The sequence below is a fragment of the Chlorocebus sabaeus genome, chromosome 16, assembly GCF_047675955.1.
Source record: "Chlorocebus sabaeus isolate Y175 chromosome 16, mChlSab1.0.hap1, whole genome shotgun sequence".
Taxonomy (NCBI): Eukaryota; Metazoa; Chordata; class Mammalia; order Primates; family Cercopithecidae; genus Chlorocebus; species Chlorocebus sabaeus.
Genome location: NC_132919.1, coordinates 9,409,286 through 9,428,367, shown reverse-complemented (window position 1 = coordinate 9,428,367; position 19,082 = coordinate 9,409,286). Strand labels below are relative to the sequence as shown.

The 19,082-nt window shown below is 42.8% G+C and overlaps 1 protein-coding gene across 1 annotated transcript in view; it reads left to right on the top strand.

Annotated features, from left to right (window-relative positions):
- STX8 (syntaxin 8) overlaps positions 1 to 19,082 on the top strand; it is a 331,533-nt gene that overhangs the window by 10,100 nt on the left and 302,351 nt on the right. Inside the window, exon 3 of the mRNA XM_008010330.3 lies at positions 8,167 to 8,261. Coding sequence (XP_008008521.1) covers positions 8,167 to 8,261 — 95 coding nt within the window. The remainder of the gene's footprint in view (positions 1 to 8,166; positions 8,262 to 19,082) is intronic.

Sequence of the window (19,082 nt, the reverse complement as noted above, 5' to 3'; positions counted from 1 at the left end):
TCCCCCTCCCCTCCCCCTCCCCCTCCCCCTCCCCCCTCCCTTCCCCCTCCCCTCCCCTTCCCCCTCCCCCTCCCCCTCCCCCTCCCCCTCCCCCTCCCTTCCCCTCCCCTCCCCTTCCCTCTTTCTTTCTTTCTTTCTTTCTTTCTTTCTTTCTTTCTTTCTTTCTTTCTTTCTTCTCTTTCTCTCTTTCTCTCTTTCTTTCTTTTCTTTCCTTTCTTTCTTTCTCTTTTCCTTCCTTTCCCTCTTTCTCTCTCCTTTCCTTGTCCTTTCCCTCTCTTCTCCTCTTTTCTCCTCTCTTCTTTTTCTCTTGCCTAATTGCTCTGGTCAGGACTTCCAATACTATGTTGAATAGGAGTGGTGGCAGAGGGCATCCTTGTGCCAATTTTCAAGCAGAATGCTGCCAGCTTTTGCCCATTCAGTATGATGTTGGCTTTGGGTTTGTCATAGATGGCTCTTATTATTTTGAAGTATGTTCCTTGAATACCTAGTTTATTGAGAGTTTTTAACGTGAAGTGGTGTTAAATTTTATCAAAAGCCTTTTCTGCATCTATTGAGATAATCATGTGGGTTTTGTCTTATTTCTGTTTATGTGATGTATCACATTTTTTGATTTACATATGTTGAACCAACCTTGCATCCCAGGGATGAAGCCTACTTGATCGTGGTGGATAAGCTTTTTGATGTGCTGCTGGTTTCGGTTTGCCAGTATTTTTTTGAGGACTTTTGCAATAATTGATTCTTTCTTTTCTGTCTTATGTTATCGTTTGTTTCTGTTTTTATTCATTTTCAGGAGTTGCTTTTTCCAACTTTTAAATTTAATTTTTAAATAAGTAAAACATTTACTTCGTTCAGAAGTCAAAATTATATAAAAGTGACACTCAAAGTCTTGTACCCATTCCTCTCTTTTCTACTTTTTCTCAACCTACTTCTAAATAACCATTTTCATTAATTTTTGGTTTATTCTTCCTGTGTTACTTTTTGCAGAAATAAGCCTCTATGCATGTGTGTGTGTGTGTCTCTGTGTGTCTGTGTGTATGTTCTTCCTTTTATATAAAAGATACTCTTTCAGGCTGGGCATGGTGGCTCACGCCTGCAATCCTAGCACGTTGGGAGGCCTAGGCGGGTGGATCACCTGAGGTCAGGAGTTTGAGACCAGCCTGGCCAACAACGTCTCTACTGAAAATACAACAAATTAGCCGGGCGTGCTGGCGAGCACCTGTAATCCCAGCTACTTGGGAGGCTGAGGCAGGAGAATCACTTGAACTCAGGAGGCGGAGGTTGCAGTGAGCCGAGATTGTACCATTGCACTCCAGCCTGGACAATAAGAGTGAAACTCCATCTCAATAAATGAATGAATGACACACTCTTTCGTATCTTGGTCTTTTCACTCTACATTTTATTTCATATTCCTTATTCTTCTTTAGGGCTGTGTGGGTACTCTATTGCATAGATGTAACATTCTTTATTTAACCTGTCTCCTAAGGAAGGGCAATTAGATTGCTTCCAGTCTTGAGCTGCTGTGATAATGCCGCAGTAAATAACTTTGTCCTTTAAAAAAAATTATGTGCATAGGTGTCTTTGAAAGGTGAGTTCTCAGAACCAGGGCATATGTAATTTTTTTTAAACCTGTTGTGAAATCCCCCCTCAAAGGGGTTGTCACCCTGGGCACCCCACCAGCAATGTGTGAGCGCTTCTGTTTCTTCACAGCCTGGCCAACAGGGGGTGTTGCGAGTCTTCTGAATTTTTCTTAACCTCATAAGTGAGAAATGGTATTTCAGTGTCGTTTTCAATTTGTATTTCTCATATAATGAGTCAAGTGGAGTGCGTTTTCATATGCTTGAGGGCCATTTACATATATATTCTTTCTGTGAACTGTCTTGTCTTTTGTCCATTTTTCTACTGGATTATTAGCCTTTTTAGTCTTGATCTTTTAAGAGCTCCTCACGTATTAGGGAGATGAGTTCCGCGTGATGAATTGCAGCTATTTCCTTTCCTTTATCATTTGACATTTGACTTACTTCTGGTAGTTTTGTCATGTGAAAGTTTCTTTTGTTTTTTTGCTTTTTTTCTGAGACGGAGTCTCACTCTGTCACCCAGGCTGGAGTGCAGTGGCGCAGTCTCAGCTCACTGCAAGCTCCTCCTCCTGGGTTCACGCCATTCTCCTGCCTCAGCCTCCCGAGTAGCTGGGACTACAGGCGCCCACCACCACGCCCGGCTTTTTATATATTTATAATTTTTTGTATTTTTAGTAGAGATGGGGTTTCACTGTGTTAGCCAGGGTGGTCTTGATCTCCTGACCTCGTGATCCACCTACCTCAGCCTCCCAAAGTGCTGGGATTACAGGCGTGAGCCACTGCGCCCGGCCGAAAGTTTTTTTTTTTTTTATAAATGAAGTTGGCTGTCAATCTTTAATTCTTCCGTATATTTAGTCATATCTAAGTTTTTGCTGTTTCCAGGTTATAAAAAATTTATTCCTGCTTTCTTCTAGTAAATATATGGTTTCATCTTTTACATGAAGGGCTGTTATCTATTTAACTAGGGTCATCTTCTTAGACAGTTAGATTCTTTCTAATTACAAATGATTTTTAAGTATAGCCAAATGTTGAAATAAATTCTTCAATGTAGACTTTCCGGATTTGGGTTGTATAACATTTTAAGCCTTTTGAACACATATATTGCAGAATAACATTTCTATACCAATTTTGATTATCTTTGAAAAAATCTCTACTAGGTAAAAATACTATGTTACAGTTTAATATGCATTTTTTGTTACGTCTTGAACATCTTTTCTTTTCTTTTTTTTTTTGTCCAGATGGAGTTTTGCTTTTGTTGCCCAGGCAGGAGTGCAGTGGCACAATCTCGGCTCACTGCAAGCTCCGCCTCCCAGGTTCAAGCGATTCTCCTGCCGCAGCCTCCCAAGTAGCTGGGATTACAGGCACCCGCCACCATGCCTGGCTAATTTTTGTATTTTTAGTAGAGACGGGGTTTCATCGTGTTGGCCAGGCTGGTCTCAAACTCCTGGCCTCAAGAGATCCTCCTGCCTTGGCCTCCCAAAGTGCTGGGATTACAAGCATGACCCACTGTGCCCAGCCTTGTTTCTTAATTTCTTTTTTTTTTTTTTTTTTTGAGACGGAGTCTCGCTCTGTCGCCCAGGCTGGAGTGCAGTGGCCAGATCTCAGCTCACTGCAAGCTCCGCCTCCCGGGTTTACGCCATTCTCCTGCCTCAGCCTCCGGAGTAGCTGGGACTACAGGCGCCCGCCACCTCGCCCGGCTAGTTTTTTGTATTTTTAGTAGAGACGGGGTTTCACCGTGTTCGCCAGGATGGTCTCGATCTCCTGACCTCGTGATCCGCCCGTCTCGGCCTCCCACAGTGCTGGGATTACAGGCTTGAGCCACCGCGCCCGGCTGTTTCTTAATTTCAAAGTTTTCTTTTTATATATGTTAACTATATTAAACTTTGATCTGGCATGTTTAGTATAAATACTTTCTCTATTAACTTGATTTTGTAAGTGACATTGTAAAACATGTACCGGTTTTTAAATTTTATTTGAAATTATCAGCATGTTTATTGGTGATCTTTTCTAATGAGGGGAGGAGATATCATGCTTAAAAAGACCTTTTACGTACAGAGGTTATATAAATAGTTATGTCAATTTTCCTTAAGCTTTTTTTCTGTTATTTTGTTTTGTTTGTGTAAATCTTTGAAATACTTGGTGTTTACTTTGGTGTGTCATAGGTGTCTAATTTTATTTTTTCCCCATTTGCTCAATCATGAATTTCTTTCCTCATATGAGATAGTTCATATTTCATTCACTGATTTTTTTTTTTTTTTTTTTTTTTTTTTTTTGAGACAGTCATGTTGTGTCGCCCAGGCTGGAGTGCAGTGGCGCCATCTCGGCTCACTGCAAGCTCCACCTCCCGGGTTCACACTATTGTCCTGCCTCAGCCTCCCGAGTAGCTGGGACTCCAGGCGCCCGCCACCACACCCGGCTAATATTTTGTATTTTTAGTAGAGATGGGGTTTCACCATGTTAGCCAGGATAGTCTCGATCTCTTGACCTCGTGATCCGCCCACCTCAGCCTCCCAAAGTGCTGGGATTACAGATGTGAGCCACCGTGCCCGGCCTCATTCACTGAATTTTTACACACCCACATTGTTTCTGGGCCGTTTGTTATGTTGCACTATTGAAGCTGTTGGTAATTGCCAGCGTCAGCTATTGTAGTTTTTAATAATCACTTTATTTCGGATTAAGGCCCCTATGAACATGATACATATTCATGGCTTTTATCTTCCTTCATTTATCTTTCTGTCAGAATAATTTTGTAAAACTGCATTAAAAAAAAAAAAGACAACTGTGCTGTGCCTTAATTACCACCTCTTCTGCAATAAAAGAATTCCAAATGGGATTTCAAATAGACATGTATGTTTATAGATTTAAATTGGGGAAAAACTTAACATTTTTACGATATTGAGCGTTTCCTTTTGTTTCTTTCAGCAGTATTTATTGCACAGTTACTATGTGCCAGGCACTGTGCTAGATATTTTTTAGATTTTATTGGTATTGTTAATGAAGTTTTAAAATAGCAATTTAGTCAGGTGCAGTGGCTCACGCCTGAAGGCCGAGGCGGGCAGATCACGAAGTCAGGAAATCGTGTCCATCCTGGCTAACACGGTGAAACCCCGTCTCTACTAAAACTACAAAAAAATTAGCCGGGCGTGGTGGCGGGTGCCTGTAGTCCCAGCTACTCTACTTGGGAGGCTGAGGCAGGAGAATGGTGTGAACCCGGGAGGTGGAGCTTGCAGTGAGCCGAGATCACGCCACTGCACTCCAGCCTGGGCGACAGAATGAGACTCCATCTCAAATAAAATAAAATAAAATAAAATAACAATTAAAAAAAACTCTTCCTAGGTATTACTTAAACTTAGGAATGATATTTTTTCACTTCTTTATAACTAATGACTATACTGAATTCCTCTACTATTTTGGTTTTTTTTTTTTTTTTTTTTTTTGAGATGGAGTCTTGCTCTGTTGCCCAGGCTGGAGTGCAATGGCGTGATCTCAGCTCACTACAACCTCCGCCTCCCGGGTTCAAGCGAGTCTCCTGCTTCAGTCTCCAGAGTAGCTGGGACTACAGGCACCTGCCACCACGCCCAGCTAATTTTTGTATTTTTAGTAGAGACGGGGTTTCACCATGTTGGCCAGGCTGGTTTCGAAATCCTGACCTCGTGATCCTCCCCCCTCGGCCTTCCAAAGAGCTGTGATCACAGGTGTGAGCCACTGCACCTGGCCTCTACTATTTTTAATAGTCTTTCAGCCCAGCCTCTACTGTTTTTAATAATCTTTCAGTCTGGGCACGGTGACTCATGCCTGTAATCCCAGCATTTTGGGAGGCCGAGGTGGGTGGATCACCTGAGGTCAGGAGTTCGAGACCAGCCTGACCAATATGGTGAAACTCCGTCTCTACTAAAAATACAAAAATTAACTGGGCAAGGTGGCAGGCGCCTGTAGTCCCAGCTACTCGGGAGACTGAGGCAGGAAACTCGCTTGAACCCGGGAGGCGGAGGTTGCAGTGAGCTGAGATCATGCCATTGCACTCCAGCCTAGGCAACAGAGCAAGACTCTGTCTCAAAAAAAAAAAAAAAAAAAAAAAAAAAAAAATAATAATCTTTCAGTTGATTCTCTTAACTTTTCTAAGTAGACTATTATCAATCTGCAAATAATAATAATCTCATCTTCCCTTGTTGTCCTTATATTTTTCATATTGTATTGGTTAGAACTTCTAGAGCAAAGCTAAATAATATTGCAGTTAAGGCAATAGTGTTCTATTCTTAGTTTTTTTTTCTTTGTGTGTGTGTGTTTCTTTTGTTTATAATTTCCCCTATACTGTACTAATCATATGTTTATTCTGTTTTTAATCATTAACACCATGAGCTTTATTGCTAGATTTTTCTAACATCAAACTGTTCTTAAATTACTAGAATAATTTCTACTTGTTGATGGTATGTGGTCCTTTTTAATGTAATTCTGAATTTGCTAATTTTTTTTTTTTTTTTTTGAGACGGAGTCTCGCTCTGTCGCCCAGGCTGGAGTGCAGTGGCCGGATCTTAGCTCACTGCAAGCTCCGCCTCCTGGTTTTATGCCATTCTCCTGCCTCAGCCTCCCGAGTAGCTGGGACTACAGGCGCCCGCCACCTCGCCCGGCTAGTTTTTTTTTGTATTTTTAGTAGAGACGGGGTTTCACCGTGTTAGCCAGGATGGTCTCGATCTCCTGACCTCGTGATCCGCCCGTCTCGGCCTCCCAAAGTGCTGGGATTACAGGCTTGAGCCACCGCGCCCGGCCTTTTTTTTTTTTTTTTTGAGACAGTCTCGCTCTGTAGCCCAGACTGGAGTGCAGTGGTGCGATCTCGGCTCACTGCAAGCTCCGCCTCCTGGGTTTACGCCATTCTCCTGCCTCAGCCTCCCGAGTAGCCGGGACTACAGGCGCCTGCCACCTCGCCTGGCTAGTTTTTTTTTGTTTTGTATTTTTTAGTAGAGACGGGGTTTCACCGTGTTAGCCAGGATGGTCTTGATCTCCTGACCTCGTGATCCGCCCGTCTCGGCCTCCCAAAGTACTAGGATTACAGGCTTGAGCCACCGTGCCCGGCCAACTAATATTTTTGAAAAGATTTTTACATTTATAATTCCTAAGTAAGACTGACATGTGGTTGTCTTTGTCGTGCTTGTTACCAAGGTTATGGTAGCTTAAAATGTGAATTAGGCTTTCCATCTTTTTTTGTGCTCTAGAAACTGTCTTTAATTATGCTAATGACACTTTTTTCCTGATTACAAAAATCATCATTTTCTTATAAAATGTTAGAAAATCCCACTACTTAGCTAGAACCACGGTGCTTTCATGTGTTTGTATTTAGTTCCTAGGTTGTTTTTTCTCTGTTTGGGTGATATTTTATTTTATGACTTGATTTTTTTTTCCTTTTCATAAGTTGTGATGGATATCTTTCTATGTGAACAGATTGAGATTTGAGCCGTAATTTTTAATGGCTACATACTGTGTCTTTTATCTCCTGAACGCTTTTGGTTTTCGATTTTGTGGGCTCCTCTTCGTAGGCCTGGTGTGTGGGGGGCTTTTTTTGTTTGCTTCTTTTGCCCTTTTCTCTTTGAGTGTAGAGAGATCTGTTTTCCTTGGTGTTTCCCTACAACATTGTAGGTGGTTGTTCCTTGGTTCCCAGGAGCATGGGGGTAGTTGAGGTTCGACTTTCCTTGGCTGCTGGTGCCTTGGAGGTCTGCTGGATGTGTGCAGTCTGGGCCAGCCTCTGGCACACTGGCTGCTTTTCCTTGGTGTGATTCTGCACATCCAGGGAGGGAGTCCACTTGACTTATATAATTGCTGCTTTTGACAAGGTAGCAAAGGAAACCTGTGGTATTCTGTCTTTTTAACATGTCTCTGATTTCATCCGTGGATGAATATGTTTTAACTTACACAGGCGGTTTTTTCACGTTTCCAAATTCCTGAGAGACCTCTTCTCGCCCTCTTCTCCATCCTTTCATGTAACAGGTTAGAGTCACAGACACAAATTTCCTCTGGGATGATTGGAGAAAATTCACATCCTCCTGGGAAAAGAGTCATGTGTGGTTAACATTCCTCTTGCATAAAAAGAACACATTGCCGTAAAAGGTTTCATTGGGTTGTAAATTTTACCGGTTGTTTAGAGAGCCTGGTGGGGATGGTAATGGGACTTCACGCTTTGTCATTTGAAGCCTGGCTGAGAGAACTGTGGGTTTTTGCCCTGGAATGAAGACTTGGGGAACACAATTTCCTGCACGGTTCCAAGGCAGATACATAGGATCAATGGGTAGAAGCTGAGGCCACAGGATTCAGCTGATGGTGAGAGCTCACTAACAGTTTCTAGTCAGTATCGGTGTTCCAGTCTGGCTTGGCTCACCACTTGGCCAGGATGTGGAGCGGGTACGAGCTGTAAGTGGGCAGCTGGGCCAGGGCACCACTGAGCCTCCTTCCAGCCCTGAGTTTGTCGTGAGGGGCTGAGTATCTGTCTCTTCCAGCCCTGGTTTGGTTGAATCATAGCCCGTGAAGTAGTGTTTATGTGATGTAATTTCGTGGATTCTGCGCTCTGGACTAGAATACTTAGGATGTGTTCTTTTCTTTTCAGCTTACCGTGACAATCAGAGCTTTGTTGCAGAACCTGAAGGAAAAGATCGCCCTTTTGAAGGACTTATTGCTAAGAGCTGTGGCAACACATCAGATGTATCCATGTAAACATTTCCACCTCTTTTCTAGAGTGGGAGGGAAAGCAGTCGTATTTTAAGGAAGGAAGGAATCTGGGCCACCCAGATTTTCCCACAGCTTGAGGAAGACCTGGTTTCCAAAATATTGCCTGTAATCTTGATTTCTATTTTCAGTGTCTGTTACATGTTTTACAGTGAATATGCTGGCAAAGCAAGACCTACCAAGGGAATTAACTTACTTGGGTGTAACCTGTACAGTTCAGGAAGCTAATGCTTTCCATCAGTGCTGTATTTACGGAGCCCCGCACTGCTCCCTGTCTAGACCGCCTTGACCGTAGCTGGCTACTGCTCCAACAGGAAAACTTCCATGATCATCCTAAGCTGTGATTCTGCTTCTGGGAGTTTCCAGAGTTTTTAGTGATCATTTCTTTTCGGAGAGGCCAATACCAGTAGAAACCATACATCTCTCCCTTCCCCACCTACCCCGGTGTTTATGTAGATGATTGAAATGTGGCTTGTTTACCTTATTTTTCCTCCAGAGGCACAGACTCTGCCTCTAGTATGGGAGTTTGAGGGGAAGGGGTGGGGTGGGACTTCCCTGAAGCAAGTTATGCCGTCATCTTAACCTCCTACCAAGTGGTAAAATATTTTTTTTTTTTTTGGAAAGTCATAATCTGGGCCAGGTGCAGTGGTTCACGCCTATAATCCCAGCACTTTGGGAGGCTGAGCACTTGAGGCCAGGAGTTCGAGACCAGCCTGGTCAGCATGGTGAACCCCATCTCTACTGAAAATATAAAAATTAGCTGGGCATGGTGGCGCACGCCTGTACTCCCAGCTACTCGGGAGGTTGAGGCAGGAGAACCACTTGAACCTGGGAGGCAGCGGTTGCAGTGAGCCGAGATCATGCCACTGCACTCCAGCTTGGCCAACAGAGTGTGACCCTGTCTCAAAAAATAAAAAAAAGAGAAATTCATAATCTGATCAATTTAGGAATATACACATGACTTGTTACCTATACTAACCCTTTACACCTGAGTGTATATTGGTTTGAAAACTTACCTCAAACTGGTCTTCTCTCATCATTTCTCTAAATTGTCAGTAGTTCATGCCAAAGACCCAATTTTTCATATTTCAGGAAGTGGATACTGCCAGGTTTTAAATATATGGAAATACAGAAATACAACTTTTTAGATAAAACAGTGGAAAGTGTTCTAAAAATTATTTTCCCCCATTGTTACCCCTTTATATCACTAGGAAAGTTGGCTTAGTTGCATGATTTTCTAGATATTCATAATGATCCACTAAGTTTAAAATAAGAGTTTAATTTCAAACAATTAGGGCCTTATTTTTAACACAATTGGAATATTCTGAGATACTTTACCTTGTAGTGTAATTTGTTGTGGCACAGTTGGTCTATCATATAAAGGGTTTTTATTTTACCCAAATCGACAAGTCCTAATATACAGACCTCACTGCACCATTGTGCCCAGCTAATTTTTTTTTTTTTTTTTTTTTTTGAGAGGGAGTCTCACTCTGTTGCCCAGGCTGGAATACAGTGGTGCAATCTCGGCTCACTGCAAGCTCTGCATCCCAGATTCACGCCATTCTCCTGCTTCAGCCTCCCGAGTAGCTGGGACTACAGGTGCCCACCACCACGCCTGGCTAATTTTTTTGTATTTTTAGTAGAGACGGGGTTTCACCGTGTTAGCCAGGGTGGTCTCGATCTCCTGACCTCGTGATCTGCCCGTCTCAGCCTCCCAAAGTGCTGGGATTACAGGTGTGAGCCACCATGCCTGGTCTAATTTTTGTATTTTTAGTAGTTTCAAATGGGCAGTTCTATTTACTCTGCTTTCAGTACTAAGCACTGGGAAGTCTACACATGGTAAGGTGTGTGAATTCATGTTACTGTTACCTAAAGCACATATATTAGAAAGGTAACTACATATTGTTTCATGATATCATATGCATTTGCTTCCATTTAGATAACATTATTAGTCACCTTGTTTATGTGCTAAACCTACTACAAGAAAAATATACAAATTAAGAGCTTTTTCTTTTTTCTATTAGTAATAATTGCTGCTAGTTATTACAGAGTACTAAGCATACCACAGTTATAATTGACTCTGTTCTCCTAAATGCTTACAGTCTGATCATCTGTTGAAATCTCACAGGTTTTTGGTTTTGTGGTCATCTCAGAATTACTTCCCAAATTATTGAATTAAGGAGGAAGCATCAAAAACACTGAACAAGAGTTATTTAAAACATTACAAAAATATTTAGGGGCCTTAATGTGGGTAATTTAGAATTTACTAGGAGACATCAAAAATTCAACTGGAATACAACAACTTTCTTTAAAAGTCTGTTTATTTTTTCAAATAATTGATCTATTTCTACTGTAACAACTGCAGCCAGTACTAGGGATGGCATTTAACTAATCCACCCCATGAGGGCGCTCATCAACCTGTGTATTTTTAGGGAGGCCACCGGTTTTTTTTTTTTTTTTTTGAGATGGAGTCTCACTGTCGCGCAGACTGGAGTGCAGTGGCGTGATCTCAGCTCACCACAACCTTCACCTCCCGAGTTCAAGCGATTTTCCTGCCTCAACCTCCTGAGTAGCTGGGATTACAGGTGCGCGCCACTGCACTCAGCTAATTTTTGTATTTTGAGTAGAGACAGGGTTTCACTATGTTAGCCAGGCTGGTCTTGAACTCCTGACCTCAGGTGATCCGCCCTCCTCAGCCTCCCAAAGTGCTGGGATTACAGGCGTGAGCCACCGCGCCTGGCCACTTTTGATGTAAGGGAAAGGAGGTAGTGTATATATTATGAAGGCTTCTTTTTAATTCTCCCTCTGTTCCTCCCCTCTTCCCTTCCCCTAACCTCCATCTTCTTCCCAAACATTTAAAACAATTCTCTGGCAGTTATCCTCCAGATTTAAGATAGATAGGAATCTGTGAGTCCTAATAATCTCATATTATTAGATTTTTTTGGTGTTTCCTTCTCTTCCTTACAAAAATAGATACTGAGGCCAAGTTAAACATCGCACCGAAAGTCACTGATGAAGTTGGAGAGATAACCCAGAATTCCAGCAGAGGAGGTTGTTTTGTTTGTCTTGTTTTTTTTTTGTTTTTTTAGACAGAGTCTCGCTCTGTCACCCCGGCTAGAGTTCAGCGGCACAATCTCGGCTCACTGCAAACCCCGCTTCCCGAGTTCAAGTGATTCTCCTGCCTCAACCTCCTGAGTAGCTGGGATTACAGGCATGTGCCACCATGCTCGGCTAATTTTTGTATTTTTAGTAGAGATGGGGTTTTGCCACGTGGTCCAGGCTGGTCTCGAACTCCTGACCTCGTGATCCACCCACCTCGGCCTCCCAGAGTGCTGAGATTACAGGTGTGAGCCACCGTGCCCAGCTCCAGCAGAGGCATTTTCTACACTGAGGAAAGGATTCTTGGAGAGCTTTAGTCATTACCCAGGACCCCACAACTAGGAAATGGAAGAACCAGGTTCAAACACAGGGCTGGGTGGCCCCAACGTGAATTGTTTAAAAGCTGAATTATACTTGAGTAGAAATAATACAGTCAGCTGTCGCTTGGCACGTCTTCAACTAGAATTCTCTATTAATTGTTGTGTTGCTGGACTGCCAATACAAATCTTGTTTATAATACAAATCTTCAAGAACCTTCTTAACTCTCAGAAGATTAGACAGTGTTCACTGTGGTTTATTAGGTATACTTTATGGTGTTGAGAAAAATGTTTGTTCATAAATCACCAATGGAGTGACTTTTTAATCCTTTTTTTGAGGCATAATGAATGTTTGGTGACTTTTTTAATGTGAATATTTGAATACCACATTTCCTTACTGTGCTGGGTAGTTGAGAGTTTATGATCCTTAATAAATTTATGCCTTTCTACATTTGTGAATGTGTCCAAAGAACACTAGGAGTTGCCAGAAAGATAAGTCCTATGCAAATGCTTTCTAAACATTGAAATTCATGGAATTAAGGCATGGGATGTTATGCTCTCTCCCGAAAAAGTATTTTTCTCCTGGCAGGAGTAAAAGTCAAGTTAAAATGGAAGTTCTGTGCTTTTGAATCCGTTAGTATGCAATTAATAATCCGAAGTTTTGCAGTCAGAGAGTTTAAATTCTGAAAGGCCTTAACATCTGTTCACAGTGCTCTTTGAGACAGGAACTGTAATTGCCTCACCAGCTGAGAAGAGGTGTATGCTATGGGAGGCCGCATGTGAAATTCCAGATAGTACTAAAGAGATTTAGTACCATCTTCTTAGAGTTGGCTTCACATGAAACTTATCCTTTTGTTGGCATTTCAAAGGAGGCCGCACATTTACTTATTTTAAAGAGAATAAAGAAAATCTCTTTACAAAGGGGTTTGATGTCAAAAAGTACTTTGGTGTCTTGGGAGAAGGCCTTTGGAAATAATTTTTAAAAATCTATAAAAAATAGGTAAGTAGGGCCGGGCGCGGTGGCTCACGCCTGTAATCCCAGCACTTTGGGAGGCCGAGGCGGGCGAATCATGGGGTCAGGAGATGGAGACCATCCTGGCTAACACAGTGAAACCCTGTGTCTACTAAAAATACAAAAATTAGCCGGGCATGGTGGCGGGCACCTGTAGTCCCAGCTACTTGGGAGGCTGAGGCAGGAGAATGGCGTGAACCTGGGAGGCGGAGGTTGTAGTAAGCCAAGGTTGAGCCACTGCACTCCAGTCTGGGTGACAGAGCGAGACTCCGTCTCAAAAAAAAAAAAAAAGATAGCTAAGTAGATAGATAGATGCATAGACAGATGTGATTACTACGTAACAAACCCCAATGGATGTGGTTGTGGAGAGGCTGACTGAACAGATTTTTGTTTTGTTTTGTTTTGTTTTGTTTTGTTTTGTTTTGTTTTTGAGACGGAGTCTTGCTCTGTCGCCCAGGCTGGAGTGCAGTGGCTGGATCTCAGTTCACTGCAAATTCCGCCTCCCGGGTTTACGCCATTCTCCTGCCTCAGCCTCCCGAGTAGCTGGGACTACAGGCGCCCGCCACCTCGCCCGGCTAGTTTTTTGTATTTTTTAGTAGAGACAGGGTTTCACCGTGTTAGCCAGGATGGTCTCGATCTCCTGACCTTGTGATCCGCCCGTCTTGGCCTCCCAAAGTGCTGGGATTACAGGATTGAGCCACCGCGCCCGGCCGACTGAACAGATTTTACAGGGGTAGCTCCAGTGGAGGCAGACTGGCTCTCAAACACTGCCTGTCCATCGGTTTCCACTGATACTTGGTAACGTGAGAAAAATAAGGAGAAGATAGTGTTTATGTAGTGGAAGTTTTCTGATATATAAGAACTTTTTTCTGACTTAAGACAGGATCTCACTGTGTTGCCCAGGATGGAGGGCAGTGGCAAAATCCTAGCTCACCGCAGCCTCAAACTCCTGGCCTCAAGTGATCCTCCTGCCTCAGCCTCCCAAGTGGCTAGGACTCCAGGTGTATGTCACCATGCCCAGCTAATTTTTTGTAGAGATGGGGTGTTGCCATTTGCCCAGGCTGGTCTCGAACTTCTAGCCTCAAGCGATCCTCCGCCTCGGCCTGCAAAATGTTGGGATTACTGGTGTGAGCCACCATGCCAAGTCTGTTTTCTGATTTATACAGAACTGTTACATGGTTCTTTCTAGTTTTTGGTGTTAAAATCTCCTTGCTTTTTCACCATGGTAGTAAAAGTAGACAGTTTTGTTTCTTCTTTTCTTGAACACCCATACCTGGCAAAATGTATAATTGGTAATTCTATGTAAGCTACACCCCCACCCCCCTAGTTTTTTTGGACATATTACTGGTCCGTGAAACCTGAATGTCTAGGCGCCATTGGTATAGTGGGAACAACATTGGCTTTGAAAGCAGACAGATCTGAGATCGAAGACCAGCTCTGCCACTTACCAAGGCCAAACAGCAATTTAGCCTTTCTGGACCTCAGTTTCAGTATCTATAATGTAGGAATAATCATGCTTTGCCAGGTTATTGTGCAAGCTGAAGAAAATCTTTTTAAAGCCCTGCACAGGACTAGCCCCCATAAGGGTGGGTGGTGAATAAAAGGTGGTTACCAACACTTACTCTTGGGGAAGTTACTTAACCTCTTTGTGCCTCATTTGTGGAATGGGATGCTAGAAGTCCACCTGGCATAAAGGCTGTTGTGTAAGGATGAGATGATATGCATACAGGGTGCTTCACATAATACTAAGTCCTCCTTGAGGATTAGCTGCTATTGATTATTTTATCATTATTGTAAAGATTTCAGCTACCGTTGAGAATTTACAGGTTGTCCTTTCTTTATGGAGTTTTTCATCATGCATGTTGGTTATATCAAAACACACAAACAAGGATGGTATTCAAATAGTACTTGCAAAATGTGATCAGTGCTTTCAGGAAGGTAAGGAGTTGGCCTGGCACATCATAAATATTTATTAGAGTTTGTTGACTTAAAAAAAGAAAGCCGGAAAAGTCTTTTGACTTCTAAAACCTTGAACTGTTCCCTTGCAGTTCTTCTTTTTTGGCATGGAGAAGTAATTATCTGCAAACTTCTTCCTTTGCCAGAGCAGCTCTTTCACAAAATAAGGCTTACCTAAATCCTATTTTTTTTTTTCTTTTTCGAGACGGAGTTTCATTCTTGTTGCTCAGTCTAGAGTACAGTGGTGCAATCTCAGCTCACTGCAACCACCGCCTCCCAGGTTCAGGTGATTCTCCTGCCTCAGCCTCCCAAGTAGCTGGGATGACAGGTGTGCACCACCACGCCTGGCTAATTTTTGTGTTTTTGGTAGAGACGGGGTTTTGCCATGTTGGCCAGGCTGGTCTCAAACTCCTGACCTCAGGTGATTCGCCCACCTCAGCCTCCCAAAGTGCTGGAATTACAGGTGTGAGCCACAGTGCCCAGCCTAAATTCTTAAGCCTTATACCAAATATACGAGAAAATCCAGGAGCTGGAGTGGGACTGGGTGTCCTGTGGATCCAGTTGCATATTCACCCTGCTCCACCTGTGGTTCAAATGCTTACCAGGTTACAGCAGAGAAACTGGGCTTATGCATGTTGGTAGCAGGTATTAGTAATATGAAATCAGGATCCAGTTTTATTTACAACCTTACATATCCATGAATTGGCTATAATTACATGTAAAATCAGCATAGCCAAGGACAAAGTACTATGATAGTTAGCTCTTCTCTTCCTTTTCTTTATCTGTCTGTTCTCTTCTTCCTTGGCTGTTCACCAGGTTGGTGGAAGAGGGAGGGAATCCCCAGCACTGGCCACTGACTGTGTGCTGTCCTTTTTTTTGTCTTGAGATGGAGTCTCTGTTGCCTAGGCTGGAATGCAGTGGCACAATCTTGGCTCACTGCAACCTCTGCCTCTTGGGTTTCAGTGATTCTCCTGCCTCAGCTTCCTGTGTAGCTGGGACTACAGGTGTGTGCTATTACACCCAGCTAATTTTTGTATTTTTTTTTAGTACAGACGGGGTTTCACCATGGTGTCCAGGCTGGTCTCGAACTCCTGACCTCGTGAACTGCCCGTCTCAGCCTTCCAAAGTGCTGGGATTACAGGCGTGAGCCACGGCGCTCGGCCTGTGTGTCCTACTTTCTGCTTGTCCTTAGCATCACTCAGGCACACTCTTTCCCACTACCCTACTTTACCCAACTGCTACACACCTGTCCACATACATGCTGTATAGATTGTTTCCTGGATGATCCTTTGACCTCTTACTAACAACAACCCTTATATAGCAAGGGTGCTGTGCAGATGGTCCATGCATCAATTTATTCTCATTCCGTCTCCCTCCTCCCCATCTCCTTATGCTCTGTTCTCTCCATAGATTAAAATAAAATATAAAACAAAGAGGCAGAGTGTTCCTAATTGGATTGTTTTCCAGATTTACAGAGTCCCTGGGAATATGCTGAATTCATACGCACAGTATTGTTTTTATCAGGATTCTAAGAAGTGGCAAAGTTAAGTCAGCACCTCAAGGTGGAGAAGTCCCCAGAATGTTTGGTGGAAAAGCCGTGAGCTAGGGTAGAAAGACCTGGGCTCTCACCTAGCATTGCTGTTCACCCAGGCAAGTGACTTAGCCATGCTGGTCCTTAATTTTCTGGTCAGCAGAACAAGAGAATTGGGATTAAGGCCTCTTCTAGCATCAACTGTGTGGGTTTCCGTCCTTTGGTTACTCATCGACAAAACATCATCATCAAGTTTTACTGTTTCTGAAACTGATGTTCTTTGTTTCAATCTGTAACTAGTATCTGCTGATTTTAAAATGTACCTTCATTGTTTTTATTACAAAGCGTATTATACTTCCTACTGATACATGTCTCATTAGTTGTACCCAGTGACTCCTCTTTCTCTTCCTTATTCTTTTCTGTCTCATCTCATTCTTCATAGTTAAGTGTTGATGGTTGGTAGCTAGTGCCTTAGACTTTTCTAGGCTGGAAATATATGCATATGTAAATAAGAAATTCTTTTGACTATAAAGGGATTGTATTATACATATGGTTCTGAAGCTTGTGTTTTTACTGATTAGCAGATGATAGAGACAAACATTAGGAAACAATATTCAGTGAGACATCAGTCTCCCTTATACCCTTAATCGCTAGTTGTCTTTCCTTAGAGGCAATGTATATCAGAAATGTTCTGTGTATATATACACACATATACAGATACGATTTTTTTTTTTTAACAGTGGGAGCATACTGTTCACTGTTTAGCTCCTTGCTGCTGCTGTTGTTTTTCCTCTTTTGGTTTAATGTTATATTTTGTAGATTACTCCACGTCAAATAATTCATGTAAACTTAGTAAGTGCTCAAAAATGTTAATTATCATTATCAGCCCCCTAAGCAGCTTTCCTATTCTTGGTTTAAGGCTACAAAACATTCCATTGTACAGATACACTAGTTAGTTACTGATATTTCCAGTGTGGCTATTATAAATAATAGTTCAGTGGACATCCTTGCTTCTAAGTCCTTGTATGACTGTATCTGCAGGAGACATGTCTGTTGAAAGACTGTACCTTTTACATTTTGTTAGGCATTTAGAAGGCAGTTTAGCAGTTGGTTGAACATGTTTGCATTACTATCAAGAATGTATGAGGCGGCCGCGTGTGGTGGCTCCCGCCTGTAATCCCAGCACTTTGGGAGGCCGCGGTGGGTGGATCACTTGAGGTCAGGAGTTTGAGACCAGCCTGGACAATATGGGGAAATTCCATCTCTACTGAAAATACAAAAATTAGCTGGGCGTAGTGGCGTGCGCACGTAATCCCAGCTACTTGGGAGGCTGAGGCAGAAGAATCGCTTAAACTCCAGAGCTGGAGGTTGTGGTGAGCCAAGATCATGCCACTGCACTCCAGACTGGGTGACAGGGAGACACTGTCTCAAAAAAAAAAAAAAAAAAAAAAAAAATGAAAAAAGAAAAAAAGAATGTATGAGGTCAGGTGAAGTGGCTCATGCCTGTAATCCCAGCACTTTGGGAGGCTGAGGCGAGCGGATCATGAGGTCAAAAGATCGAGACCATCCTGACAAACATGGTGAAACCCCGTCTGTACTAAAAATACAAAAATTAGCTGGGCATGGTAGTGGGAGCCTGTAGTCCCAGCTACTCGGGAGGCTGAGACAGGAGAATCGCTTCAACCCTGGAGGCGGAGGTTGCAGTGAGCTGACATCACGCCACTGCACCACTCCAACCTGGAGACAGAGTGAGAATCCATCTCCAAAAAAAAAAAAAAGTAAATACTTTTGTACTTTTGTAGTTTGCATCAAGAAAGCTAGTATGTAAAACTTTGTACTTAGTCCAAGGGAAGCGGTGCCGGTTATTGACAGACGCCACTTCCCTTTTTGCTTCATGCGCGCCTCTGCGCATGCACCGCACTCTCGTCCTCCTATTGGTGAATTGTAGGCTTCTTTGCAAAGACTACATTTCCCAGAAGGATGGTTTTTGGTTTTAACCACCACTTATGAATTGTTGTGGAAAAGATGTTAGAGGTTATCTAGTGTTACATATAAAGAGAGAGAGATCCAAAAAGGTGAAATAACTGGTTCAAGAGCATAGATAATGGTAAGAATAGGGCTACAACTCTGCCTTTGGGGCTCCTGGTCTAGCATGTTTGCTAGAATCACACATTAAAATTACTCTCTATAATTTTCTTTACAGATCATGCAATGTATTTAAATAGTGAACTGATGGTAACAATTTATAGAGCAAATCTGTTGCATAAAGTAGCACTTTATAAATATTCTAGGTGTGTTAATAGATATTAACATGGAAGAAAGAGAACAATATAGAGAACTTCTCTCCCCCAGCACCCCCACTTTTTTAAACAGAGCATCTTAGGGTATTAATATGTAGGAAAACGCCCTGGAACACTGACATGTATAACTCAAAACCTAAGGAATCACTGAGCCAGGTTGCACCACTGGCAGGAAAAGTCATTTAAATTTGGTCACTGGGGCTGGGCATGGTGACTCACGCCTGTAATCCCAGCACTTTGGGAGGCCAAGGCAGGCAGATCACCTGAGGTCATGAGTTCAAGACCAGCCTGGCCAACACAGCAAAACCCTGTCTCTAATAAAAATACAAAATACAAAACTTAGCTGGGTGTGGTGTTGCATGTCTGTAAGCCCAGCTGTTCAGGAGGCTGAGGCAGGAGAACTGCTCGAACCCGGGAGGCAGAGGTTGCAGTGGGCCGAGATCGCATCATTGCATTCCAGCCTGGGTGACAGAGCGAGACTCTGTCTCAAAAATAAATAAATAAGGTTGGTCACGGGGGGCAAAGTAATATTTACCTGGTATATTTCTCAGTGAAAGAACTTGTGTCGTGATCCATGTCCGT